Source organism: Phyllostomus hastatus, unplaced genomic scaffold (genome assembly GCF_019186645.2).
Source record: "Phyllostomus hastatus isolate PE091 unplaced genomic scaffold, TTU_PhHast_1.1 phas_contig_17, whole genome shotgun sequence".
NCBI classification, from domain to species: domain Eukaryota; kingdom Metazoa; phylum Chordata; class Mammalia; order Chiroptera; family Phyllostomidae; genus Phyllostomus; species Phyllostomus hastatus.
The window spans coordinates 17,968,906-17,996,838 of NW_025333664.1; the positions used below are offsets into that span (position 1 = coordinate 17,968,906).

General features: G+C 53.4%; 1 protein-coding gene across 12 annotated transcripts in view; it reads right to left on the reverse strand.

Annotated features, from left to right (window-relative positions):
* EPB41L1 (erythrocyte membrane protein band 4.1 like 1) overlaps nucleotides 1-27,933 on the reverse strand; it is a 116,806-nt gene that overhangs the window by 53,731 nt on the left and 35,142 nt on the right. For 11 of the 12 annotated variants that reach the window (XM_045832709.1, XM_045832708.1, XM_045832712.1 and 8 more), the window contains exon 3: nucleotides 1-194. In XM_045832709.1, coding sequence (XP_045688665.1) covers nucleotides 1-180 — 180 coding nt within the window. In that variant the 5' untranslated portion in view covers nucleotides 181-194. Of the gene's footprint in view, nucleotides 195-15,012; nucleotides 15,262-27,933 lie in introns of those variants that run through there. The other variant, XM_045832704.1, reaches the window with a different exon arrangement.

The following is a 27,933-nucleotide window of genomic DNA, read 5'->3' on the forward strand; positions in this document are numbered from 1 at the left end:
CTGTTCAGCAGGCCGAGTGTCCTGCTGGGGCAGATGCTTTTCATTGGAGTTGGCCTCCGGGTGGCCGTGGCCTGCAGGGGTCACTGGGGTGGTCACAGCGGCAGCGGCGGCCTCAGGCTGCTGTGGGGCCTCTTCCTGAGCCTTCTTCACCTCAGAATCGGGGCCTGTCTCTGTTGTCATGGTGACCAGCACGCCTGCATTGGCATGAAGAAGAACATGTGACGGGGAAAGGGGCAGCGATGGTGTGACAGAACAGAGCGAGAGGGGCAGGAACCACATGCGGAGAGAGACAGATGGAGACAAATGGACAAAGAGCCACAGAGAGGAGGGAGGGAGGAGGGAGGGACAGGAAGTAGGGATGCAGAGAGAGTGAAGTGAGGGGTTAGTGGTGGTAACTGAGGTCACAGGCTCCTCTCCCCCAACCTTGTGTCCACACAGCTCCAATCTCTTGTCCCGGGCCTGGATTGTGGGCCCTTTCTAGGGACAATGTGAGTCTCCCTAGGGAGCCCCGCTCTGCCCAGAGCACAGGGGACAGTCAGTGAGTGACCTCCCGTAGGCAGGGCCTTGGCCAGGCTGTCCATGCAACAACAGCAGGCCCAGGGAGCCCCACCAGGCTGCTGGCACACAGGAACCCCTCAGTAGAGGCTGGGCAAACTGAACTCGACCAGAGAGCTCTGGGCTGCAGGCCCTCCCAGCACTGGGCTGGGCAAGGCTCCTCACGCCCCAGGCCTCAATAACTCCCGCCCCGCTGACTTCACGGGGAGGTTGTCAGGATGGACCCGAAGGGTGAGACAGGAAGGCACTCTTCACACACGCACAGCCCCGTCGAAGTGAGAGTTGGGAAAGCTGGGCTCAGGCTCCTGGTTGGCCACAGATGGAACACTCACTTTGCCTCTCTAGGACTCACCCAAAGAGCAGGGGGCTTAGAGAAACTATCTCTGGGACAGGCTATTGTTACCATTTTCCCCTTGGGGCAAGAAGTGAGGTTTCAGAGAATCAAGGATCTACTGCCCAGCTATCCTGTGGAATAAGCAAACTGCAAAAACAGAAAAGGACAGAGAATGGCACGATCCCACTCTATACATAAAAAAAACAAAATACCCTAAACAACACACCGTCGTGCTTGAGCACAGGTAGTAAGAGGTCTGAAAGGGCACCCAGCAAACTGTTAAGCAAGGTTAATAATTCAGAAGTGGATAAAGGACAAATGAGAGAGTTCCATGGGGTAGGCTAAGAGAAGGCACTTTCTTTTTACTTTATACACTTTGGGATTACTTGCACAATTTTAAATATGTATATACTTATATTTTTAACTCACAAGTTGTTTTTTTTTTAAGAGGGAGAAAGTACTCCTTCTGACCCCAATCAGTGGATCCTCAAAGAAAAGTGTGGAACTAAAATCAGGGAGCCCTTACCCCTGCGTTGAGAGCCCCCCTCCGAACCCATCTGTCACTTACGGGACACCAGCTGGCAGCCCCGTGCCAGGACGTAAATGAGAAAGCTCAAGACTAGACCTGCAGGTCCCTCCCTGACCCCGTCTGTCACGGGAGGCTTCTGACAGGCAGACAGACGGACAGATGCTGGATCTCCCCTTCAACATCATATCCGCCTCCAGGGGCACACACCCCTGCCCTGCGCCCCCTTTTTCAGTCCCTCTCCCTGTATTCCAGGGGGGCACCAGCCTGGCCCGAAGCCAAGGGCACTGGACAGGAAATCAGAGGCCCCACCAGACCACACGAGAGCTCTCGGGCCCAGACAGGCCACGAGCACCCACACCCCACGGAGAAGCCAACGAGTGAAATGCTTTGTAAGCTGGAGCTCGCAGCACAAATGAGAGGGTTTGTTGTGACCGAAGCTGCTGCTGCGGTGGAAGATGAAGCGTGAGGGAGGGCCTGGGCTCGCACGGCCTCCTCCCCACCCAGAAACGCTCGCCACTCACATCATTACCCGGGGCTTTACGGGAATCACCTAAAGCCACAGTAAAACACAGGCTCTCTGTCGCGTGGGTGACGCCAAGTGCCAACTGCGCCAGGACACAAAGCCACAGGAGCTGCTCCAGGGGAGCTCACAGCCCAAACTGAGACTTGTCCGCCCGGCCCAGGGCCTCTTCTTTGCCTGCGCTGCAGTCTGTCGGCCATTATGCTAGATAGGGCCTATAGGGAAGAATCCTTAAAACAAATGCCTACTTAACTTTGCTTAGGAAAAAAAAAAGAATCCCAGACTTAGCTGTATGTGTTTGCTGTAAGAAGCAGAGTCCACATGACCCTCATGCGGCAGCCCAGAGGCTCTGGCGCCTCCGCGCCTCCCCTCCGCTTCAGCCTGGTGTCAGCCCACACTCTCCGAACCTTCCCGGGGCCTGCGCCTCCTCGCAGCCACCCAGGAGGGCAATCCTAAGTAAATACCCCAGCCTTCCACTGCCCGGGTCTGTAGCAAGCCTGCTGGCAGTGAAGACCTGGTCAGGGCAGAACCACAGATGAGAAGAGCTGGAAGTCTTTTAAAATAATCCAACCTGCCCTCAGCCGGGTGGCTCAGTGGGCTGGGCGTCATCGTCCATACACAGAAAAGTTGCAAGTTTGACCCCCAGTCAAGGTGTGTACAGGAGGCGACCCATCGATGCTTCTGTTTCACATCAAAGGTTCTCTCTATTCTCTCCCTCTCTCTCAAATCAATAAATGTATCCTTGGGTGAGGATTTTTTTTTTAAAGTAATTCGATCTCTTTTACAGATACCCAGAGAGCAAAAGAGACTTGAGTGGCAGTCACTTCCTCAGCCAGGGGTTCCCAGTCCCTCCCACCCACTCTCCTCCCACCCAGCGTCCTGATGCCCCATCCCAGCTGCTTCACACCAGCCTCAGCGGCCTCTCCTGGAGGGAGAAAGCGCTCAGGCGCAAGGAGGTGGCATAAGCCACCAATGAGTGCCACGGCCAGGGGCCAGTTAGACCAATGACAGCTGATCCACTCCAATGAGTTTAAAAAGAGGGTGGAAAATATCCAAATGAAAAAGCATGATACGCAACAGTCTATAGAGATTGACCCTATTTTGATCAATTTATATACACTGATACAGAAAATTCAGCAAATTATTCACTTTGTTTCTAGACAGCAAGGGTAGGGTATAGATGATTATTTCCTCTTCTTTCTGCTTAATAGTAGTTCTCAATTTTTCTACTACACTTGGAAATTTATTTTCTTATTTTTTAAATTATTTTATTGTTATTCTATTACAGTTGTCCCAATTTCCCCCCCTTTGCCCTCCTCTGCCCAGCCCCCCTGCTTCCTCAGTCAGTCCCCACACCGTTGTCCATGTCCATGGGTCACTCATACATGTTTTCTGACTTAAAACATTAGAGTTTGCCCTGGCAGGTGTGGCTCAATTGGTTGTCGCATAAATCGAAAGGTCATGGATTCGATCCCCGTGGGGGGCACATGCTTGTGTTAGGGCTCGCTTCCAGCCAGGGTGCGGGCGAGAGGCAGCTGGCCGACGTTTCTCTCTCACACCGATGTGTCGGCCCCCTCTCTCCCTCCCTCCTCCTCTCTCAAAAATCAGTAAGCATGTCCTCAGGTAAGATTAAAAAATAACTAAAAATAAATACATGTTTTGCAACATTTAAAAAATAAAAATAAATAAAAACAGAGGCTGAAAAATAATTTTTTTCAATGCACATGGCTTGGTGTAACAGGATGAGGAGGAGATAAGTCTACTTAAACTTTAAAAATGTTCACCAATTCAAAACAAAAATAATATTTTTAAAATCCTATCATGAGATCCTTCCTTATTCTACAAGTCCAGGGATAATGGCACAGTTCTTTCACTAGGGCCACAGAAAAAGAGCCAAGAACCTAGCTGTGGCTTCTGCCGCAGCCAGTCACGTGGGCACGGCTCTGCCCAGGCCCAGGTCAGCACAGACGGAGCCAACGGGCAGCCCGGCTGGCTGGGCACCACGGGGGACTCCGCGGAAGCAGGTGCTGGTTCCTCTGGTGCTCCCTGCTGCATGGAGGATGACACTCACCTGGGAAACGGTTAAACAGCAGGCATGACGTGACTTAGTGTATGTTTCAGGCCCTAGAAGATTCTGGAGATCTGGTGATAGGGAACATGGCCTGCAGTTCTTAAAGAAGGGCTTACAGAGTCGGGAATGGAGGGCCAGGCGGAGTCAGGCTTTGCAAAACGGGAGAATTTAGACAGGAGATGGCAGGGAGGGCATCTGGGCTGAGTCATCATGTGAGCGAACGCCCAGAGAGGGGGACAGGTAGCACCTCGCAGAGGACAGACAGGAGGACTTGGCATCCTGATACCTCAGGACAGGAAGTCCGTAAAGGTGCGCGCTGAGCACCCTGGCAGGAGGCACAGTCTGGAGTCCGGAGAAGCGAAGGCGCTGGGGCGGTGTGGGCAGCCTTGCAGGAGTCAGCAGTGTGACTCTGCTGGGAAGGGCAAGACTCCCATCACCATGGGCTGCTGTGGACCAGGCCAGGGTCAGGGACTTCACAGTCATTTCATGGGTCCCTCACAGGGTGGCAGGGCAGGGACAGACCTAGGTGACCCAGACCCAAAGCCTGGCTCCAGCCCTCTCTGCAACCTGGAGCAAGTGACTTCACTTCTCTCAGTCTAGGTAGCCTCATCTAAAAAGCAGAGATACGCTTGCCTCCCTCCTGGGGTGATGATGGAGATTCAGGAAAATAACATCGAGAGAGCGCTCAGCACGGTTTGCATCCAACAGAACCACCCTAAGAGAGGGTCTATAATTACAAGCAGTGAACAGGAAGCCACAGCAGGGAGGGGTCCGAGAACCAGGAGCTCAGAAGTGCCCACCCAGAACGGATGGAGAAAACGATGTTCTAAGAGACAGAGCTGGCAAGGGCTGACTGGTGACACTAAATACAAAAACCGGAATGCATGGGATTAGCAAAGGGAGAGGTCAGCCAGAGAAGTAAATGCCGGTGGAGCACTTGCCGCCCGGTCTGGAGGAGAGGGGCCCAGCGAGGCCCAGCACGCTCACGTGGTGGGTCTGGGGCCAGCCCTGCAGACTGTCCATATCTGATGTTCTCCAACATCGCAACCGCCTGCTGGCTCGCCCTCCAGGGGCACCGAGCAGCCTTCACACACTGTGGCTCTCCATCTGGGTGGCCTTCTGGGAGAGGGGGTTCTAGCCCGGCCGAGGCAATGTCCACTTGGCCTGCTGTTGTTCTGCTCACCGAAATGGATCGACGGATTTACACATCAGGCCCTCCAACCTGGGTTGGCATGAGTCAGCATCCCTGAGTCCAGTAACTTGCATTTTTTTCTCTATTCCCATGGCCACTGCTCAGGTACAAGCCACTCTAACTCATGCCTGCGTGGCCACTCCAGCCTCCTCCACAGACTCCCTGGGGCCACTTGCCGCCCCCCCCCCCCCGCGCCAGGGTTTATTCTCCACCGAGGAGCCACCAGGACCTTTTCAAAACTCCAATCGGATGCCCTCTAAAACCTGCAATGACTTCCCATCAAAAGAAAACACAGACTTCACCAAAGCTACAGGTCCCTGCCTACGGCCCCTGTAGAGCAGCCCCCACCATGGCCTGCACCCTACTGCCACCATCACTGTGGACTCGTCACACTGGCTTTCTGTCTGCTCCTCCAACACACCGAGCTTGCCTCTGCTCTGGGGCTTTGTCCTTCAATGGAATCTCAGTGTGGACAGTGGGCTTGTCCCCTGTGTCTTGGCCACAGTGGCGTGCGCCCTTCACATCTCAATCTGCGCACCCCTTGACCACTCTGTCTAAAGTGGACCCCTCCCCTTAGTTGTTTTTGTTACAACATGCTGATTTTTTTGTTTGTTTGGGGGGTTTGGGGTTTATTTGTTTTTTGCCATTTTAACCATTTTTAATTGTAATGACTCAGGTTCATAATTGCATTCACAGTGCTGTACTGAAATCACCACTACCTATCTCCAAAACATTGCCTCACCCCAAACAGAAACTCTGCACCTGTTTAGCAAGTAGGCTGAATTCCTTCCCCAATAACTATCCCAAACAAACCTTATATTTATTGATTGATTTACTTATTTGTTCACCTCTAGAACATAAACTCCATAAAGACAGACCTTTGTCTCATTCGCGCTTACCCCAGGGGCTCAGCGCAGTTTCGCTGAATGACAACACCAACGCCATTTTGCTATTTGCCAGGCACTGATCTAAGCACGTTACATCAATTAACTCATTTAATCTTTATAATAACCTATAATAGATACTCTTTTCACCTCCACTCTACACAAGAAGACACTGAGAAGTCACTTGACTGTGACCACACAGCCAGTAAACAGCAGTGCCAGACTTGAAACCCAGGGGTCTCGGGTCAGATGGCTGGGTGGACGGACAAATGGACAAACACAGGGGTGATGGGCGGATGGATGGAACACCAAGAAGACAATTTTGAAGTCTTCTCAATCGGGGCAAGAGGCCGGGACTGCATCCACCTCGGGAGCCTTTCTGGGCACCCGCCAGCCAGCCTGTCCTGATGACTTATCAGCTCTTAAGCACCTGACTTTTCTACCCAAACCCCTGATATTATCATCCTTCTTTTACTGATGAGGACACACAGGCCCAGAGAGGCGTACCAGTTTGCTCAAGGTCACAGGGCTGCGCCAAGTCTCTCAGACTCCCAAGCCCACCCCACTCCACGGCATTTCAGCAGCTGCAGGTGGCCATCCTGTACCTTCTGCCAGTGGTGAGGCTGGCTGTGGAGAAACTTCCCAAGATCGAAAGGCAAATGCACTGGGAAAAGCTGCATTCAGGACAGGGCCACTGCTTGTTTCCATTCTCCTACCCGAGGTGAGTCCCTTTCCCTTTCTGAGCAAGTTTCCTCATTTGTCCAATGGGGATGAGAGCCCCCGTCCTCCTGCTGCAGAAAAGGGCCATGTGGACAAAGGATGTTGCAGAGAAGTAAAGCACTTTAAAGCACAAAAACTGAAGTCACAGCAAATACAGGGAGAGTACAGACTACAGATGTTTATGACGTGCACCGGAAGCATGTCTTAGCATGCACGTGCACTGCAGGGGAACAGCACTGGGGCAAGTATGGCCATATGTGCCCAAGACCATGAACAATCACTGCCTAAACTGCAAGGCTGCCTCTTCTAAATCTTGGACACCGGCGGTGTTCATCCAGGCATTCCAGGGAATTCTGAATCAGGTAGCAATGGGTGGTAGGAAGGAGCAGAAAGAGAGAGAAATGGACAGGGTGTGGGAGATGCCAAAATACCAAGAGACTGAAATGGGAGGCAGGAAGTGCAACTCTTCTGTTCTGAATGATGTTTCCATAATCACAGGGCAGGGGGAACCCATCTCCCCCATCCCCCTACACCCATGCTTCCCGGGCTACAGGTCTCCTTTTACACGCCCCACTCAAAGAAGTGAGAGGCTGACCTCTTGGACTACCCCTTGAGCTCCCCTGCCTGCTAACTCCTGGTTGGGTTTGGCCAATGGGAGGCACCGGCAGGAGGTCAGAGAATGCAGGGAGACAGAGGTCAGGGTGTATCTTCCCAATTTCCCTCCTGTGGTTCTGCAGTGGCTGAGCCCCTCCGTGACAGCTCCTCGCACAAGCCCAGCCATCAGTGAATTCCGGGAACATGGTCCGCTCCCTCTGCTCACTCAGGCCAATGGGAAGTAACAGCTTCTCTCGCTGTAGCAGCTTCTGTCACCGTTGGTTTGTAGGTATTCCTTGTGGGTTCCCTTAACCCTGTCCACACCTTTATTACCAATGAACTCAGTGGAAGGATCTGATGCATATACCATAAGGAAATTCTATTTCCTTCCAAAGTCTGACAGATATACTTCCTAGCACTAAATGTAATAGGAACTAAGAAAGGGAGGGAAAGAGAAATCCAGGAAGAAGCAGTATAATCTAGTGGCTAAGGATAAGATGGGAAATAAGGAGACCTTAATCAAGTCCCTGACCTCTCTGCGCCTGTATCTTCATCTGTAAAATCCCAACAATAATCTGGCCTATCTCCCAGGTTGGCTGCGAACATTGAATCAGGTCATGCCTATAAAGCACTGAACATGTGCCCAAACCCACCCTTAGTGCTCGGGAAATAGTGGACATTCTCATCTTCAGTACTACGTCTAAAAGCTGAAATGTTAACAATAACAGTCCCTTGGAGAGGGAATTTTTTTTTCTTTTTAGAGGTTCTCTGTGCTTTGCAATTTTTCTATGTATGACTTTTAGAGTCAGAAAAGAAAAAGAATTAAAAGAAAAAAGAGAGAGAGAGAGAGAGAGACTATTAAGACTCATTGTGTCCCTCTGGAGATGATGCTACTTCCACTGGGATTTCCCCAGAACGGAACATTCACTTCCTGGAGTGACACACTCCAGGAGGATGTGAATGAAGTGACTGCGACGAAGAAGAGGGAGGATGCGGGTGTGAGAGCGGCCTCCGTGCACCCCCCAGCCAGGCCCGGGAGCTCCGGCTGGACGAAGAGGGGTCGAAGCGGGAGCCCGGCCACAGTGGTTCTTACGGCGGCTCAGGTCCCGCCAGCGCCAGTGGGGAGATGGCAATTTGTCAGAGGGTTGTGGTGCCCATGGGCACCACATTAAATAAAGCCAAGCAACGTGAAGAGGCTGCCACCCGTTAGCACTGGCTTCTTGCCCAAAGGTTTCACGTGCCACCACGGAGCCACAAACTGATGTGCAGTTGTGGGCCGGGGACCACGTGACAGGCCCAGCACTGCGGAGCAACAGCACCAGGAAGGAGAAATGCCTCCCGCTTGGACCCACTGATGACTGCAGAGGCAGACGGAGGCCGCCCTGTCACCAGGCATCCTCTGAGGGCTGGCTGCGAGCTGGCTCCCTTCCAGGCTTTGTCTCAGTGGAGCTGCACGAGGGCCAAACAGGGTAGGTGGGCTCTTTCCCGAGGCTGGCTTGGCTGGCCAAGGTCACAGCTAGTCAGATCGGGTGGAGCCGGGACTAGGACCCAGGTCTGTTGGCTCATGGTCCCCTGCTCCTCCCCCTCAATCCTGCTACATCCCACGACCTCCAACTTGCTGTCAACCATGTAACCAAAGCTACCGTTGCTCTGGATGTAGAAATAATAACAGCAGTATCAACCCCTCCCACACGCAAGGCACTTGACAATTTAAAGGATCCTTTCAAAGTCATCGTTTTGCGTGGACCTCACTGATCGGTGGTTGGCGAGAGGGAGCATAGAACAGCAGCTACAAACAGGGGCTTCGCACCACTTTGCATCCTGGCTGCCCTGGCTTGGGGACCTGGGGCTCTCTGAGAGCCAGTGTGAGCATGTAGAGTGAGAATAATGCCCTCCATGTCTCAAAGGCAGTTATTGAAAATTAAATGAGAGGCTGCACAAGGAGCTCACTCTGGCACCGTGTTTGCCGTGTACTAGACAATCAGTAAGTGGCAGTGGTGGCTCCCACCAATAAGGGCATCTCCACCACACAGATGGACAGACTGAGGTCCGGAGAATGTAAAACACTCGCCCAAGAGGCAGCAGCAGGGCCCAGGTGGTCACTTTTAGCATCCAAAGAGAATTCAAAAATTTCATAGCTGAGCTCCATACTGGGTGAGTGAAGGAGGGGTTTCCCTTGGACATCCCCACACTTTGAGGGTGACACAGGGGTCCCCTCCCAGCAGGCCAGAACTCCGTGTCCTTGCACCCTCAGGCTGGGCGGAGCAGGGAGGCCAGGAGGGAAAAGAGAAGGGGAAGCAGCAGACCATCCCGGACACCCCTCACGGCCTCACCGTCGATGGCCCTCCCTCCCACTTGGTTTCCTTTACTTGTTTAAACAGCGTAGGAGTTGACTGTTGGCTTTATTTAGAATAAAGCTGCAAGCAACTCTAAATGTCCAAATGAATGAGGTTTCATCCATTACATTAATTACAAAAGTAGTACAGACCTATCATGAATATTTTTGAGATAGATTTTATATATATTGGCATGGAAAGATGTCGATACAGCATTAAATGGGAAAAGATGCAATTTTTAAAACACGGATGTCATTTATGGTCCCATTCTGGTGTGTGCTCACATGGGACAGAAAATACCCTGGGAGGGTGCAGCCCACACTGCCAGTGGCCACTTCTAGAGGGAAGGGTTTTGGTTGAGAGCCAAGGAGAGAATACACTTCTGAATTATTAGGATTTTTCACATATTTCTTTTGTAATTAAAAACTAAGAAAAAACAAATGTAATATTTAAAAAAAGATTTATTTAGGTCAGTCTTAGTTACTTCCCATAGTGCCTGCTCAAACCCCATTTCTGCCTGAATACAACCTCTGTCTACAGTCATCCTGATTTTACACCCCTTTAATCTGAGTGCTCAGAATTGCATGGGTTTTGTTTTCATTTAACATTAATTGTATCAGGAATATTTCCACATTGTTATGTCCTCACAGCTAGCGTTCATGGGAGTTCTGCTGTGTGCTAGGAGCTCCATACGCCGTGCATCGCATAGTCCTGACGACAACCCGAAAAGGAGGTGCAGGGACCATCCACATTGCAGACGGGAGACTGAGGTGTGAACAGATGAGCTGATCTGCCAACACGTCCCGTTACAAGGACGGAAACTAGATTGGAGCCCTGGTGTGCGTGAACCCCAAGTCCTTGCTGGGAACCTCTCCACCCAGCAAGCAGGGATGGAGGGGACTCAGATCCTGGGTCTCGCTATTTCCATGACCTTGGACAAGTCACTTCCCCTCTGTTCCCTTCACACAAACACTTGTTTCACCGAACAAGCATTTGCAAATCACTGAGCTACAAGCTGAGGGCACAACAATGAGTAAAACAGGAACCCTGCCCTCACAGAGACTAGAACCCAGCCTGAATCTCTTCACGCACAGGAAGGATCTAACCCCTGCCCCGCCTCTGGCACAGGGACATGGGAAGTGAAACGAATGAAGGATGCAAAGGAGCTTCATGAGTGCACAGCTCCATACGCTGCAGCATAAGGATTTCTGTATCTGTCCATGGTTGTGTGTTATTTTATCTACTGGATGATCAAAAATGTTCTCAATCATCTTCCTATTGTCAGGCACTTAGTCCCAATTTGCTGCTGTTATAGAGGAAGCTCTGATGGGGATTCATGCAAAGAAAATTACTCAGAAGAGTGGGGGGAAAGGCAGATTACAAAGAAGATGCTGCAAAACCTTAGACAAGTCCTTCATCTTAAACTCATGAGGCCTCAAACTGAAGTCATGGCCCTGGCGGCCTCCCCCACCCCAAGCCCCACTCCCAGCAGCTGAGCCACACACCACCCGAGGGGACAGACATCTTACTGTGGTTGCAACCTTCTTCCCGCCCCAGCCCCCTGAGTCCACAGGGCTGTCTCTTTCCCACAAGGCCACATCCACACCCCTCCTTGTGGTTCTTGCGGTTGTCAAAGGGACCTTCCCAGACACAGTTCTGTCATGCCCCAGTGCATGTTCTATGCAGACCAAGCACCTGCAGTTTCCCAAAGCCTCCCGGCTCCTGTCAAGTGGAAACACCGTAGCCTGACATTTCAGAGAGATGGAGGGCGGGGAGAAGTACTGTTGACTGAGTCCTGGTGATGCGCCAGCATGGCGCTAGGTCCTCCATGTAACAACAACCAAATGCCGGCCCTGTGAGATACTGTGTTTATCCACATTTTACAGATGAGGAAACTGAGGCTCAGAACAGCTAAGTGTGTGCCCAAGGCCATGTGGCCAATGCACAGCAAAGCTAAGACTAGAGCCTAGATCTGGTGGATTTCAGAGCTTTGCCAAAAGACCCAAACACAGGCTGACTTTCTGAGTCACCTCCCAGCCCCCCCAGCCCCCTGCACCATCTGCTCCATGCACACAAGACATCTGCTCTTCTTCAAAGGCATCCCAACTTCCTTCCCCTCTGACTTGGGGAGTGGATGCCCTCCCCCCGAGATGATCAGAATTCCACTTGGTCTTTGGTGCCCAGAAGCCTTCTTGGATCACCAAAATAGGAACCCATGCTTAGCGCATGCCACAGCTCCCCCTCTGCCTTTCCTGTGTTGTGTCTGTGCCTCTTGGATGGACCATAAGCCCTTCAGGAACATGGCTCTGACCCATACTGCCTAGATTTGAATCCTGACTGCCCTGAGACCTAAATGTGTGACCTTGAGCAACTGTCTTCCCCTTGCAAAGTCCAGTTCCCTCAATCTGTAAAGTGTGAAGAAGAAGAATTTCTATTTCACAGGGTTTGTGAATCTTGTATAAGTTACACAGGTAAGCCCCTAAAACAATGCCTGGCATGTAGTAAGTGCTCAGTAAGTGCTGGCTATTACTGGTCTTACCCACAAGCCTCCCACCCACAGAGGAAGTGGCACCAGCCCACTCCCACTCCCAAGCCATCCACCCAGACTCAGGTCCCCTCCACACACAGTCCTAGCTGGTGCCCTGCATTCCCACCTTTCTGTTTTCCGGTCCCTGGGGACCTGCCAAATATGGCATGGGGTGAGTGTCAGGGCCAGCCAGTCTTCCCTAATGGCCAATGGTGGCAGGGAATCCAGAGCATCCCTGATCCTAGGAGACCTGGCCAGGAAGCAAAGGGTCAAGGCCAACCCCTCTCTCAGGCCTCTCAGCCAGTACCTCTCTGGCCCTGCCCCTCAGGACTACAGAAGCACTGAGGCCACAGGACTACCCTGGCCCCACAGACCCGACAAACAGACCTCTCTGTCTGGATGCACCCTGGAAAACCAGGTGTCTGGCTCTGCTGAACACCCACCTGGTTCTCCCACACACTGCCCCGGTATAACATCCTGGTAGACAGACAGGCTCTGGACCTGCACAGCCCCACCCTTTCCAGCTGTGTAACCTCAGACAAGTGACACGACCTCTCTGAGCCTGGTTTCCCATCTGTAAAGAGTGGATAGTAATAGCGTCTACCTGACGGGGCTGCCATGAGCTGATGCAAGGTGCCTAGTGCTCTGTGTGAGATACAGTAGGTACTCAGTGTGTGCCTCCACTCTGACTTTATAATCCTTACTCCAGGTAGAGACTAATCACCCCCTTTTAATAATGGGGGACACACAAGCCCAGGGGGGCCCACAGCAATAACCATGCTGAAGCTAACGCAGGGCCACCTCCCACCTGAGACCCTCTCCACTGTCCCAGGGGGCTCGGGCTCAGGCCCAGGACACCCCGGACACCCGGCGTCCTCTCAGCTCTGCACACTCCCGAGAGGGCCCAGCGCTACCGACTACCCGTTGCCTCAGCCCTGGCTCACTATCTACGAGGCAGCCTGGCCTCTCCTCCTCACATTTGGGGGCAAAGGCTCAGGTGGGGGGTGGTCAGTGTAAGGCCCCTCCTAGTAGGCTACAAGGCCCAGCCCCTGTCAGAGCCCTGGGTATGGGACAGCCACCCCAACAGGGAAGCAGGCATTGGGGCTGCAAGAACCCCAAACCAAGAGACAGAAGACCTGGTACATTAGTGCTGGCTCTCCTGCTCAGCTGCTATGTGACCTTGGACAAGTCACTCTTCCTCTAGTCTAGGCCTCACTCAACCTTCCGATATTTGTCGACTGAGGACTACGGGACCAAACACTGTTCTCGTCTGAGCTCCGTGGAAGCAACCCCCCATGAAGCTCACAGAGCTGGGCCCAGGGGACAGCCATTTGGCCCAGGAAGGGTCTTCATAGGAACAGTGCCCACTGACCTCTTCCAGGACTGCCTTCAGGTGCCCACCCCTCCAGGGACCATGCTCTGAGCACCACAAACACGGTACACGGCGTCCCCGGGCAGGCGTGGCCTCAGACTGGCCAGCAGAAGCCCGCTCCAGCCCTGCACGGAGCTGGCAGAGCCGCCACGGGCCATGGCGGCTCAGAAAGGAGGCTGGCACAGGCTGCCTCTGCCGCAGGCTCCATCTGGAGGACTGGGTGGACAGGCGGGCACATGGCCGCCTCTATTACCCACACCCTTGCCCAGGACAGGCAGCACTGAGTCTTCCAGGAGCTTCTGAGAGCGCCAGCCCAGTCCCCGGCTTGCGAATGGGCTCAACCGCTCTGATTCTAAAAGACTCCTGATGCTGGAGGTAGGGGCAGGAGAGATGGAGCAGCTGGACCCCAAAGGCCCCAAAGAGGTCCTGAATCCAGCCCTCCTACACTCCCACCTTTGGGTACAGAGGAGGTGCCGTGCAGATCCAGAGGTGAAGACAGGATCACGTGGTAGTGTCTCCCCCCACCAATGCATCCTCAGAGCTCTGTGGGGAAAGTGAGGGCCATGGCTGGCAGCGGAGGGAGACCGGCATCCTCAGAACTCCTTCCTAGTCCTTGTCCAGGCCCTCAAGGTCCGCGTGGATCTCTGTGGGCCACGGCTCTGCCAGATAGGGGCCTTGGCACCCAGTAAATACCTTAGTGAATCTCCCCCGCAACCCCGGGTCTATGCCCAAGATCCTAGCCTCTGGGGCCCTGGACATCTCCAAGTATGAAGGTGCCAGACACAACTGGGACCTTCAAGTCCTCTCCCTCTAATCAGTGGGGACAACAACTGCCAAAACAATGCCAAGCCAGACCCACTGACATCCGGGGGGAAGGCCCATCCCCCGGCTTGGGGGGACTTGGACGGGGGTGGGATAGAAAGTGAGCCTGGAGTGGGGAAATGCCTGTACGCCGGGGGTGAGGGCAAGGGCAGGAGCTCCCCGGCATCCCAGCCTCCAGCCCAGCCAAGAGACCATCCTGCAGCACCCAAAGCCGGGTGGAAGAGACCCCAAGAACACGCGACCTCCACGGAGGCGGCAGAAGTGGTCTCTGAGAACAGACTGGACCCGTGGGACGAGCCCAGCAACCTTCCATCCCTACAGCAGGCACCAGCCCAGCCTCCCCACCTCTCTCTCTGGGCCCTGGGGAGGCTGCAGAGCAGGGAGGCAGGGAGAAATTGCAAAGACCACCCCCACACTGGCCAGGGGACCAACCGACTGAAAACTCAGTTCCTCCCAATCTCGCCCCCCAGCCCTCCCCCAGGGCTGGAGTCTGGGCCTACAAGTGCCGAGCAGCGCAGCCCCCCACCCTCCACCTGATCTTCCCCCATGTGCCTACCTGAGCCTGGAGGTCCCCATCTCGGCAAGTCTGGGTGTGGGGCGCCCCCTCGGCTCCTCCGGGTGGCAGGCCTCGGGGCGGGGTGCGCGGCGAGCTCTGCGGAGCAGCCTGTTCCGTGACACCCCCGCCCGCTGATGGATGCCGACTGCAGCAGCGGCGGCTCGGCGTGCGCCGGGGGCTGGGCACTGTGCCCACAGCCCCGGGCCTGGCGCCCAACGCACGGCCAGCCCCCGCCGCGCCCGGCCTCCGCGCCCAGCCCAGGAGCAGCCGCCGCGCGCCTGCCTGCTCCCTCGGGCCGCCCTGCCCCTGCCTCCGCCTCCTCTCTGCCTGTCTCCCTCTCCCTCTCTCCCGCTCTAGCGCTCAGGCTCCCAGGCCTCCTCCTCCCTCCAGGGACTGACTGCCACAGCGGCAGTTCCGGATCACTGCGGGACCTTGCATCAGAAGCCAACTCTTGGGTCTCCGCTGCCCCCACCCGGGCCCAAGCCAGCCTCGGCCCTCCTAGCTGGGCCAACCCCTCCTGGGGGCTCAGCAGGGAGAGAGGAAGGGGGCCGGTAGAGGGAGGGGGAGGATCCCTGACTTAGCAGCGGTGACTCAGTCTCAGTGGGCCTCCCAGCCCACCTAGCCAGACACCCTTGCTTCCCAGGCAGCAAGGCAGGGCGTCTCTCTGGGACTCAAGGCTCCTCCCCTCTCCAGGAAGAGGTTATCTGCAAATGTCTCCTGGGATCCTGTGTGACTCTGAGTGTGTGAACGTGTACATTTGTCCACACGTGAGTGGGTGACGACCCTAAGTGTAACAGCGGGGACTGGGCCCGTGTACATGGGTGAGTGCGTACTGGGTGTGCACCCAGGCTGCAGGGAGGTAATGGAAGGGACCAAGGGGTCTGGGACGCTGGGGTTGTGGCTCAAAACCAAGCGAAGCCCTGTTCCTCCCTTCCAGCAGCATTCACTCAGAAAGCCGGTCCAATGCTGCACCTCCATCTTAGCCAATCAACAGGCCAGGACCTCAAGCAGCAGAGGACTCTGGGAGGCAGGGGCCCGGGTTCCAGTCCACCGGATCACTGGCTCGACCAGTACCTTTAAGCAAAGTGCTTTCCTCAGCTTGCAGGCAGTGAAAGAAAGGGATGGATGTAGCCATCTCTAGGCGTCCCGGTTCTCTATGGGAAGGCCTGAGAGAATGGCGGGTGACCCACTGCATGAGCTCCAAAAATGTCTTCCCGTGGGTCTGCATCTGCAGCGCAGCAAACAGGGCCCCTACTCCCTAACCATCCCCACCTCCTGGTGTGCACATTTATTCTCTCAACTCTTCAAATAATTCCTGAGTACCTACTATGTGCCAGCCATCGTTCTGGGCACCACAGAATCCACCAGCAGGAAACCACAGATGCCCACAGCTGGGAAGATATGAGCTGAGCCCTCCGGCCCGGATGCTGCAGTTCCTCAGTGTCAGCCTCACCAGAGTCTATCTCTGCCCCTGCACTCCAGGGCAGGTAACTCCTTCCCTCACTCCTCCCTCCGGAAGGGGCTGCTCCGTCATGGTGAGTTCTGCCCGAGGCCCTAGTATCAACACTAAGGCCTCCACGAAACGAGGCTAGGCCCTCTCCCCAGCACCCCTCAGAGAGCCCAAGACAGCAGCTGTGTCCCTTCTCCCCATCCCTGAACCAAGCCTTCTCTTCTCCAACTCCACACAATGGACTCCTTCTCCAGATGTTCGCAAGACACAGCTGCCAGTCCCTTCGCTCTCCCTGCTGCCCACTAGGCTCAGGAGTGGGCAGAGCAGGAGGAAGCCAGCTCCTCCCAGCCCCAGAGAACACGCCCTCCCTCCAGACGGGAGACAGAGCTGGACAAGTCGGCCCAGGGCCACTTCACAGAAGGACCCGAGTCCTGCTGGGCAGACTTCACTCCGAATTTCCTCCTGTGCTGTGGACTTTTCATTCCCCAGCCTCCCCAGTTCAGTTCTTCCCAGGAACTCCCCAGGCCTTCTGGGGTGCGGCCTTGGGCACGTCACTTTGCCAGTTGGGGGTGCTCTGAGTTCAGTTCTCTCTCTGTTTATTCAGATGAACCTATTGTTTCAGATGCACATCTGCTGAGAGATTCCTGACTGCCTGCTTTCAAGAATTTTTATTTCAAATTGACTCAGCTTCCTCTGTTTGCTGGTCTTCCCAACTGTGGGCTCTTGTGGGCATCACAGAGCTGCATGGCCAAAGCCCTCCATTCCTGTCCTTCCCTGGACCCTCCTCCCCTCCCTTCCGGCCCCCAAGCAGGAGCCCCCCCCCTCCCCTGGGGCGAGGCCACTTTCCCACCCTCCTCAGCTGGATGGAGCCTCTCACTTTCCCAGACAAATCCAGGCTGCATTCCAAAGACCAAGGCAGGACATTCCCAGACATCGTTCTGGATTTATACCCACAGGGCCCATTTCACTTCAGGTCAGCGGGACCACACAGAAAAATTAGGCTGCTCCCATTAACATTATTTCTATTTCTAAGTTATTATTATTATTATTACTATTATTGACTAACACTTCTCTTAGCATGTTCCAGTTTGTGAAGTAGTTTCATGACAACCTTCACATCTGAGGAGACACCATCACCTCTCACTTTATCAATAGGCAGGCGGAGGCCCAGAGGGGCGAGTGACGTGTCCACGGTCACACCTGCTCCGTAACACAGGCTCTGCAGACCAGACACTTTCTACTTTACCCTACAACGACTTTTCCTAGAGAAATCTGGTTGGGGCGGGGGAGGCTAGGGGCACTCTCTGAAGAACACCCGACCCCTACAGGCATCAATTAAAATCACTACACCTTCATTCCCCAGGCAGGGAAACTGAGGCACAGGAACAGGACCCAGCCCTGGGCCCTATCTCACAAAAGCCGCCATGGACAAATGCAAGGAGGAAGAGGACCCTCCCCACAGTGAAGAGCGTCTCTTCTCTGTTCCCTGAGTTCTGAATTCTGCGTCCGGCCCTGGCTCTATCACTTCTTTCTGTGTCCCTGGGGTGGATGATTTGACCTCTCTGAACCTCAGCATCCTCACCTGTAAAATGGGAGCAATCCTTCCTACCTACTTCTGTCCCAGAGTTGCTGTGACGGGAGGTCAGCACATGCTGGAAGAGGGAAAGGAATGGGATTCCTCATCTCCTCTCTGGTCTTCCTAGAAGGTAGGAGATATTCTTGATGGTGCAAAAGTGCCCGGATACAGGAAAGCCAGAGAAAGAATGGAAACAATCCTCTCCATTGGCTAGGAAGGCAAAGCACGTAGTGTGAGCCGCAGACCCCTGCCAAGGCCACTGTGGGGCAGAGACTAAACCAAACACTTCAGGCAGTGCCCCTCCCACCCCCTTTTATCTTTTGAATGAGAAAACCAAGGCCCTGAACAAAGCAGACTTGCCAAGGTCACCCCATGTAGTCAGTGGTCTCTGCCAAGGTCACCGCAGGTAGTGCGTGTTCTCTGACTCCCAGCGGCCAGGGTGGGCAGGGTGGGTGGCAAGCACTCCCAGCCCGAGGATTTAATCTTTCATTCATCAAGTAGTGGCGTTCACACTGAACACGGGCACTGAGGAAGGAGAGGGAAATCGGGCAGCCTCTGCCCTTGAAGTCGCAATCAGTCCAGTTGGGGAGCGTGGCCTAAAACCCGGTACACGAGAGGCCACGGCCAGATGAACCACCGTCATTCTCTGAGCACTCACTCTGGCACCCGACGCACGTTCATTTGTTTAATCCTCGCAGCGATTCTCCAGCATCAAAATTATTAGCGCCTTTCACAGATGAAGTAACAGAGGTTCAGAGGGTTTAATGACTTCCCAGAGTTCACCCAGCTAATAAACAGCAGGGCCGTGTCTACCCGATGCCAAACCCCGAGCGTCAGCCTCTTTGCTCCTCCCCCTGACTCCAGAGCTGTGCTGACCACGGTGGCAGCCACCAGCCACAAGTGGCTACCGAGCACTTCAAGTGTGGCGCCTGCAAATTGAGATGTGCTTTAAGTGCAAAATTCACACCAGATTTTGAATATTTAAAGAAATGTAATAAATCTCATTAATACCTTTTTGTACTGAAATGATAATAGTTCAGATGCATGGGGTTAAATAAATCACAAGAAAAATTTTATCGGTTTCTTTTTGCTTTTCCTCATGTGGGTAGTAGAAAACTTTAAATTACATAAGTGGTGCCCTGGCCAGGTAGCTCAGTTGGAGCATCATCCCATACACCAAAAGGTTGTGGGTTCGATCCCCAGTTAGAGCACATACCTAGGTTGCAGATTCAATCCCTGGGCAAGGCATGTACAGGAGGCAACTAATTGATATTTCTCTCTCTCTCTATTTCTCTCTTTCTCTCTCCTTTCCTCTCTCTCTAAAATCAGTAAACATATCCTTGGGTGAGGATTAAATAAATAAAGAAAAAATTACATAAGTGGCTCGCATGTGTAATACACATTATATTTCTTTGGGTCAACACAGGTTTAGATACTCTGAGGTCCGAACCCAGCCCACAGGGCTCAGAAAAGGCTTCCTGGAGGAGGGATGCCTAAACCAAGCTGGGATAAAGGCTAGATCATGAGAGGAGGGTATTCCAGGGCAGAGAGCTGCAGGGGGGCATCTGGTTCTGGCCCCAGAAGGCTGCAGGGCCTGGGTGGGCTGAGCTGCAGCCCCAGGCAGCTGAGAACTGGGCCAGCCTCCGGAGGAAGTGACCAGAGCCAAACCTTCCAGAGCAGCATGACCCACGAGCCTGGGAAGTTCTGCCAGGCGAGGCTGTGCTCACTAATCCACGACACGCTCTGGAAGTCACTGCAGGGCAGCTGTGTCCGAAGGGAGAAGGCACGGTAGACGGGCGGTAGCACCCGCCTGGCAGAGACCTCTCTTCTCCAGCTGTCCCTACCTCCTCTCCTTGAGTCTCCTCCAGGAAGCCCCCCAGAGAGCACTCCAATCTGCAGGGACCCGCCAGCTCACACACTCCTGCATTAGGTCATACACAGTGTGGAATTACGAGTCACACAGTACAAGATGCTTTTCCATATCTAGTACAGAGGTGCTATAGATGCTGAAGGTGACATTTATCTCTAGGAGGGGGCTAGAGACAGGGATGGGGGAGCTTCATTTATAGTACAGGAGCTGCGCCACCTTGGACAAGGTGTTAATCTCTCTGAGCCTCAGTTCCCACCTCTGCAGAATGGGGATGATATCAGCACCATGTCTTTGAGCTCCTAGGAGGATAACATAAAACAAAACCACACAGGGCTTAGCATGTGGCTCTCCAAAGCCTCCAGAGGCTTCCTCCGCTCCAGGGGGCTCACCCTCCTGCCTTCTCCACCCCTGCTCCAGCCAACCTGACCCTGCTGGGCTACACATCTCGTCCCCACTTCTGAATTTGGGGCTCAGTTGTCATGAAGCTCTCTGGCTCCTCCAATAGGACTGCAGTCTCCTTCTACTCTGCCGTGCCTTCTACTCTGTCCCCCTTCCACCCCCTCCTCCTCTCTTTCTCCTCCTCCTTTCCCTTCCCCTCCTCTCTGTACCCACAGCCCTAACCCCACCCCCAGACCCCTGTCCCCACATCCTGCACAGACCCAGGCATCCCAGAGGCTCTCACAGCCCGTTCCAGTGGCTCAGATCGCACGGGCCACCATCTTTTCCAAAAACACTGCAGGTCTGTGGAACTGCACATATGCTGGTCTCCACTGAGCAAATCTTGAGGAGCTGGTCGCGCTCTGCCTTCTCACAGGAAAAACCTTCAGTGGCTCCTCATCTCCGGCAAAACAAGCCAAACACCTCGGCCTGACTCTCCACACTGTCCATGGCCTGGTCTCACCCGATTCTTCGGCCTCGTCCTCAGGCTCTGTGCGGGTAGCTCTGCCAAACTGAGCGGCTCCGGGCCCCTAGGCGCACAGCATGGCTCTGCCTCTCTGCATTGGCACACGTCCTTCCCTCTGCCTGGGAGGCCCTCTTTCCCTCTCCCCTGGTCACTCTTCCAGCCATTCTCCAGGGAGCCCTCCCCGATCCCCTCCTCTTTACAGCGACCCCTCCCAGCTAGAAGAATCACCTTGGCCTCTCCCTCCTTCCTGCCTTCTGCCTTCCAGTCCTGCCTAGCTGAAAACATGTGCACAGCGTGCGTCCCCTGGGTCACGTCTGCAATCCTGGAGCCAGAGGCTGGGGGCAAGTGGGAGGCAGGAGTTCACCAGGATGCCAGGACACCCCCAGAGCTGAGCTCTGCTGACTCCAACTCCACCTGGGACACACATGCTGACCACCCCTGGACATCGGTCCTCCCCTAGGAGGTCTGGGAGTCACGCTCCTGGGGCCTGAATACAAAAGATCTGGCCACATTCCACTGAATACAGATGTCCACGCATCTTCCCATCAGGTGCCCACAGTGTCAGCTGAGATTTGCATCATCGCAGCATCACAGATTCGTTGCAGTCAGGAAAGACCTGAGAGAGTATCACAGAGAGGCCAGGAGCAGTGAGAGGCTACAGAAGCGAGGCTCTGCCTGTGGACCGGGTGCCGGAGACGCTGCAGCAACACCATCCATCAGTATCATCATCGCAGAGAGCGCTTGAGACCCCGCTGCCTGCCGGCAACTTGTGCCTAGCAACTTGCGTACATTTTCAGTTTTTAATTTCTTACAGCTCTGTAAGGCAGAGCTTATATATTCCACCTTGATGTTATGGGAAGGAAACTGAAGCTCAGAACAATTAAGTCACTAGTTCAAGTTCACACTGCTAGTGGGTAGGAGAACCAGGATTCAATCCCAGGCATGGCTGACTGCAAAGCCTGCTTTCCACCATTAGTCCTACATATAGCTGCTCTAACACAAATTTCCTGTGGAAATGCTGGCTGTGTTTCGGTTCTGATCTGGGGGCGGGCCGGGTGGTAGTCACACAAGTATATGTAAACTTACGATCTGTGTACTTTTCTACATCCATATTATAACTTCAATAAACTTTTATCTTTTAAAAATGTTTTGTCCCAGAGAAATCTGTGCTAGGAGTTGTGGAGGTATGAAATACTCTTTAGTATTACAGTCTGAGGCCAGAAAGCTGTTTATTTTTTCTCTTCAATCCCCTTCCCGTGTCCATAAAGGCTGTTCTAAGTCCTCACAAACCCCCCGAAGCCAGAGCAAAATTTCACCCGCTGTCTGTCCACTGCTCAGAACACGGGCATTTTCTTGTATTTGCATTCCCAGCCCAGGTGCCACCAAGCCAAACACCATCTCCAGAAGCCTGCGCAGCTCTGCAATCTTTGCATCCCTCTCCTCACCCGCCCGCCCCATCCGTGTGGACCAGACGGCTGGACCAGCTGCTGCATCACTGGTTGATCCCCAACTTCAGGAGGCGGCCAGGCAACAACGTCTGGATGTTCCCATCTCCTCGTACCAGGCCGGGCTGGGCAGGGAAGCTGCCCGGGTGTGTAAACACAGCCTTCTGCGCACGGCTCCTGTCGGACTCCCCTTGCCAACTGGGCCCTCTGTGGCTTTTATCTTCCTGCCCAAAATAACCATTGGCTTCAACAGTTCTCTGGGCGTGAATCAGGCGACTCTCATGAGAGCCCGTGGCAGCCCGAGGACAGGAAGGACATGTTATCCATCTCTGTTTCCCCAGTGCACCAGGACGAGGGTTTCTGGGATTTAGTGAGCCCTTCTGCGTGCCTGGGAGAACCCGTGCTAAGGAACAAGCGCCCACTGGAAAACAGTCACGCTCTCCGAAGCTCACGGTTTACGAAAAGAAATAAAAGACTCATACCCATCAACTGCAATAGAAGGCAAAAGGTACTAAGGTTGTAAAAAAGGGATACAGTGTTTTGGGAGTTCAGAGGAGAAAGATTACAGGGGAGCAAGCGTCAAAGAAGGCTCCGAGGCAGAAGCAGCATCTGGGTTGAGCATCAAAGGCAGGGCAGAAGTACAGTGCAGACGGAGGAGCTGGCATGAAACAAGGCCGGGGAAGTGCAGGGTCGACCCAGGAAACACTCCAAGTGGCCTACAGCCTGGGATGAGACTGGGGCTGGGGAGGCACATGGGAGCCTCGAACAGCATACCGAGTAGTTCCCTGCCCTGACTAGCAACTAGCTGCATGCAACTATTTAAAAGTGGAATTACTGGAAGTTGAGAAAAGGTAATATTCATAGCACATGTGGTTAGTGGACAGTGCAGACGCAGAAATTTCCATCCCTGCAGACAGTTCTACTGGACAGTGCTAGTACAAAAAGCAGAACATCCAAAAGATTGAGCAGAAGCATGACATGATCGGAGCTGGGCTTTAGGAAGATTAATTTGTCCCCAGTGAAGAGCAGGTGACAGGAGGGTGGCAGAGGCCTGGACCCTGGGGGAGCATTGCAATAAAACAAGAGAGATCAATAACCATTTCTCTTCCCTCTGTTCCTCTCTTGCTATCAGTAAGCAGGAGGGCAGAGCTGGAACACAACAGCATCGCCCGGAACGCCTTAGTGTGCAAATCCTCAGGCTCCACCCCAGACCTACTGAGTCAGAAATAGGGGGATTCAGAGCAGCAACCTCTGCTTTCCTCAGCCCTCTCCGGATCCGGATGCTCACTCAAGTGTGAGACGCACCTGCACAGAGGCTAGGAGCCCGTGCTGGCGGTTCCGGAGTGGCTGGAGTCAGCAGAGCTGCCTTCACATCCTGGCTCAGCCGTTACTAGCTGTGCTGAATCTCGTCTGGGCCTCAGTTTCCTTACAACAACCCTGTGTGGTTACCATAAAGATTAAAGGAGTTAGTACGTGCACATTTCCTAGAAGACTGCCTGCAACATCGGGGGTGCTCAGCGAGTGCTAGTTATCATTTCTAATCCTCACAGGCCACTTCATCTAAACTCCTCTGGTACAAAGTTGAGTTCCTCCCCCAGACAGTGGACCAGCATCTGTCTCTGTTAGCTATGACTTCCTGCCAGTGCATCATATAATTTTCCAAAGCGCACTCCCCCATAGCACCATTTACTTTCTCCAGGCCCAGCGTCAGAAGGAGCAGCAGCACTTCCTGCCAGGGGAGAGTCTCAAGGCACAAGAGGCGGATTTGATGTGTTGAGCCGACATGCCCTTTAAGGGAGCGAGTCAGGAGATGCCCCATGAGCCTTCTCCTTCAAGACCACCTGTGAGCAGGACTGTCTGGAAGTGAGCTTTCAGCTGCCCACAGCCATCGAGAGCCCCGAGCCTGCTCAGTCGGATCAATGCCAGCCGAGAAGAGGGCATGGGGAACAGCCACTGGGGTCCTGCCTACAGCAGGTAGCTGGGTCCTGATTCAGGGAACCAGCCGGGAGAGGACAGTGTCAAGAGACCAGGATTTTGATCTTGGCTGTGGGAACTCAGGTAGACATTCTTCTCACTGGATTCAATTTCCTCACCTATACTGTGAGGCGCTGGACTAGCATGGTTCTGAACCTTTTACGGGTAATTTTTTTTTAAATAGAATGAAAACTGCAGAGCTTCTCCCCAGAAAAATGCACGTGGCCACACAAGCAGAGACACAGTTTACACACGCACACACACATCCTTATTACAACTTCAGGCATCAAGAGATCCCATCCCCGGGTCCGCGGACACTTGCTGAAGAAACCGTGGCTAGATGGTCTCTAGTCATCCATGATCAGACGTCAGCTGTGTTTGTATTTAATTTAAGGAAACCCTAGAGATGAGATTTGAAATGGGCTTTTGTAGGATTCAATTGTTGATCTGCTAAACACCATGCGCTCCTCCCCGAGCCTGCCCCCCACCCTTGACAAGTCGCTTCCATAGTCCCCCCCTTCCTGTGCTCCCCCCGTTCAGCAGGGAGTGATCACAGTCCTGAAAGACACCCATACCCCCACCAGCTGTCTCTGCACTTCCCCGGTAGACAGAGGGTCCCCCGCTGGTGCACACTCAAGAAGAGGAGCCTGCCTGCCTCTCCTTCCCCCACCCCAAACCCCTGGCTCAGATCTACCCCCCTCACCACCACCAAACACACATATCCACGTGCTTGCCCTCGCTCCTTTAGCCACAGCCAAAGGACTGCACCTCCGGACACTTGGTGGCGCGGTCACCCAGAACAGGCAAGACTTATTTTTAGAGGCTGAGTGACAGGATGGGTGAGGGCAGTTCCACCCGGTCAGAGCCACTGCTGCCTCCACCGGCTCCGATGAGTCACTACTCCCTACGTGAAGGTGCGCGTCTGGCAGCACGGCCAGAGACGCTACGCCGGCTTCGAGAAGGAATGTCTTGAATTGGAGCCTGCACTGGTCATACCGGGCAGAGCCCAGGATCACGCCAGCGGCAAGACTGTCCTGCCTGGGCCAGGGCAGCCTACCCAGGCCAGCAGCCCTGGGAGGCCCGGCCTCCCCTGACCAGTACAGGTTGGACTGGTGCCACCCGAACAAGCACCGTGTGCACCAGCCCAGCCCCTCCACCAAGCCGCCCAAGGGTCTCTCTCTGCCACAGTCCCTGGACAGAGACTGTGGTTGCCTCTCTGCCCACCCCACCCCCGGCCGTCTGAGCGAGCCTCCCACCCCCCACAGTCTGGTAATCATGGCAGTGGGCACCCAGCAGACCAGGCAGACGTGGACAGAATCAATGCAGCTACTACTAGTTCCATCTTCCTGGAGGGTACTTTGGAAAAGTGCATGATAAGCCTTAAAAGTATGCAGACCTTTTCACCCAGAAATCCCTCTCCTACATATTCATCCTGCAGGAACAATGGCTACACAAAGATACAGCTATAAGAACACTTGTGTGTTGTACACAAGAGTCTTGTCTTGTATACCACAGTGAAGTGGAATTAACAAAAATGTCCAAAAGTAGCAGCTACATTATATAAATACATATCCTAATATACTAAGCAGCAGCTGCTAAAAAATAATGCCATAGATCTATATATTCCTATGTATTGATGTTCATATCATAATACAGAGTGAAAAAAGCAGATACAAAACAGCATGTGACACATGATCGGACTTCTATAAAACATGTATGCATGCGAGCATGCACAGAAAAAAGGAAGCTGGAAGGAAATATACCTCTACCTCCCAAATGTTTCCAGGGGTTGTTTTATGACAGTGGAAGATTTCTTTTGTGCTTCTTTGGGTTTTGTTTCACTGCTTATGTTCATGCGTGTGTATGTGTGTGTGTGTGTGAACATATATTATTTATATAAAAAAAAAAACAACAACAAGAAAGACCCATTACTCTCATCTCACAGCTTCAAAGGCCTTCCTGGAGCTTCACTAAAGTCGCTGCCCCTTTAGCCACCAGTCCTATCAAGTCTCCCTCTGGCTTTGAACTTCTGGCTGCCCTTCTCAGTTGCCCCCTGGAGTCTCACTAATTGGAGGCCCCATCAGCCAGTGCCCATGGCCCCCTGACACAGGCCTCCACACTGGCAATCCCATCGTCCAGGGCTCCCTATCTGTGAATCTCATCCAGGGGGAGAGAGTCCAATCCCCTCATTTTACAGTAAGGGAAATAATAATTATTATAAAAAAGATAAGAGGGGTATGGGTCTTCAGAATTTATACTTTGTTTTCCTATTCCTAGAGCGTTTTATATATACATTTCATTTAACCCTCACAATGTCTCGTGAGAATTATTTACCCATTGTACAGATGGGGAAACTGAGGCCCAGCAAGACTACAGCAGCACGACGCTTGCCCAAAGGTCACACGGCGAAGCAGGATTCAAACACAGGTCTAACTTTGACATGAAGGAGTTAATTGGAAGAACTGAAGTGTGTTCTCAGGAGCCCTGTTCTACAGAGCCCCTCCCCCCAGCTCAGCTCACAGATGCTATGCCAGCATCTCCTGCCCAGAATCCCACAGAAGCGTGTCCGGGGCCACGTGCTCTGCATCTCCACACCAGCCCATCATCTGGCGACAGGTCCTTGCTGCCTCCTGGGGTCTCCTAGCAACGAGACATCCTGCAGAGCCACTCTCTCCACCTTTGGGGTCTTCCAGCGAAAGCCGGTCTCCAGCCAGCAGACTCCTCTCATGGGGGTTGTAACACCCACAGAGCCCCGCTCGGGGCCTCTTCCCAGCTCCACATTTGGGGCACTGGCTTTGGCTGCACTGACCTTCTCTTGAGCTTCTGACTATCTGCTGATCTGCTGACTGGGACAAAAAAAGAAGCTGAATCCTAGGGTTTGAATGCTAGTGAATTCCAATTTACTTTTGCACTTTTGAAATACATGGACTCTTCCCACCAGAATATTAAGATTAAAGACAGCAATAATAAAAGTCCCAGGAACAAAACAGCTGCTTTATCTTTATCCAATCCTCACAACCACTCGAGAAGCAGGAACTTGTATGCCCATTGTACAGATAAGGAAGCTGCGGCGTAGTTTGCCTAAAGACACCTAGCTAATGAATGGCAGCACAAAGATTTGAACAAGTGTGTCTGATATCAAAGTATATGCTCTCACCACTGGACCACACTGAATCTCTTAGAAATCACATCTGTGGGTCCGGAAGCCATATGGCAACAGAATGAGGTTCTGTCAGCTGCTGGAAGAGAGGCAGCTATAAATCCAGAGAACTATGATTAGAAAGCAAATTATAGGCCTCCCTCTATAGGTTTCCAATTCACAAAAACTTTCTAGCAGTCAGAGGGCCTTGATTCAAGTTGCTTGGAGTTTCCAGAGAGGGCACACGCGGTTTTTGGGGACAGTGAATACAGCCCAAGGTGGGAAGGAGGGAGAGAGGACAGTGTGAGCAGGGAGAGAGGGAAGCCCCCACAGAGGCAGGAAATCCAATGGACGGGTGAAGGAAGAGAGGCCACTGGGAGGCAGTGCAACACGATGGCCAAGGACTGGCAGCCGCTCAGGGCTCTAATCCCTGCTCCTGCGCTTTCTAGCTGAGACTCTGAGAAAATAACTTCACCCTCTGAGCCTCTGTTTTCTCAGCTGCAAATCTGGGGATAATTCTGACTGCGATATAGAGGGGTTGAAGGGATGGAATGAGTCAATGT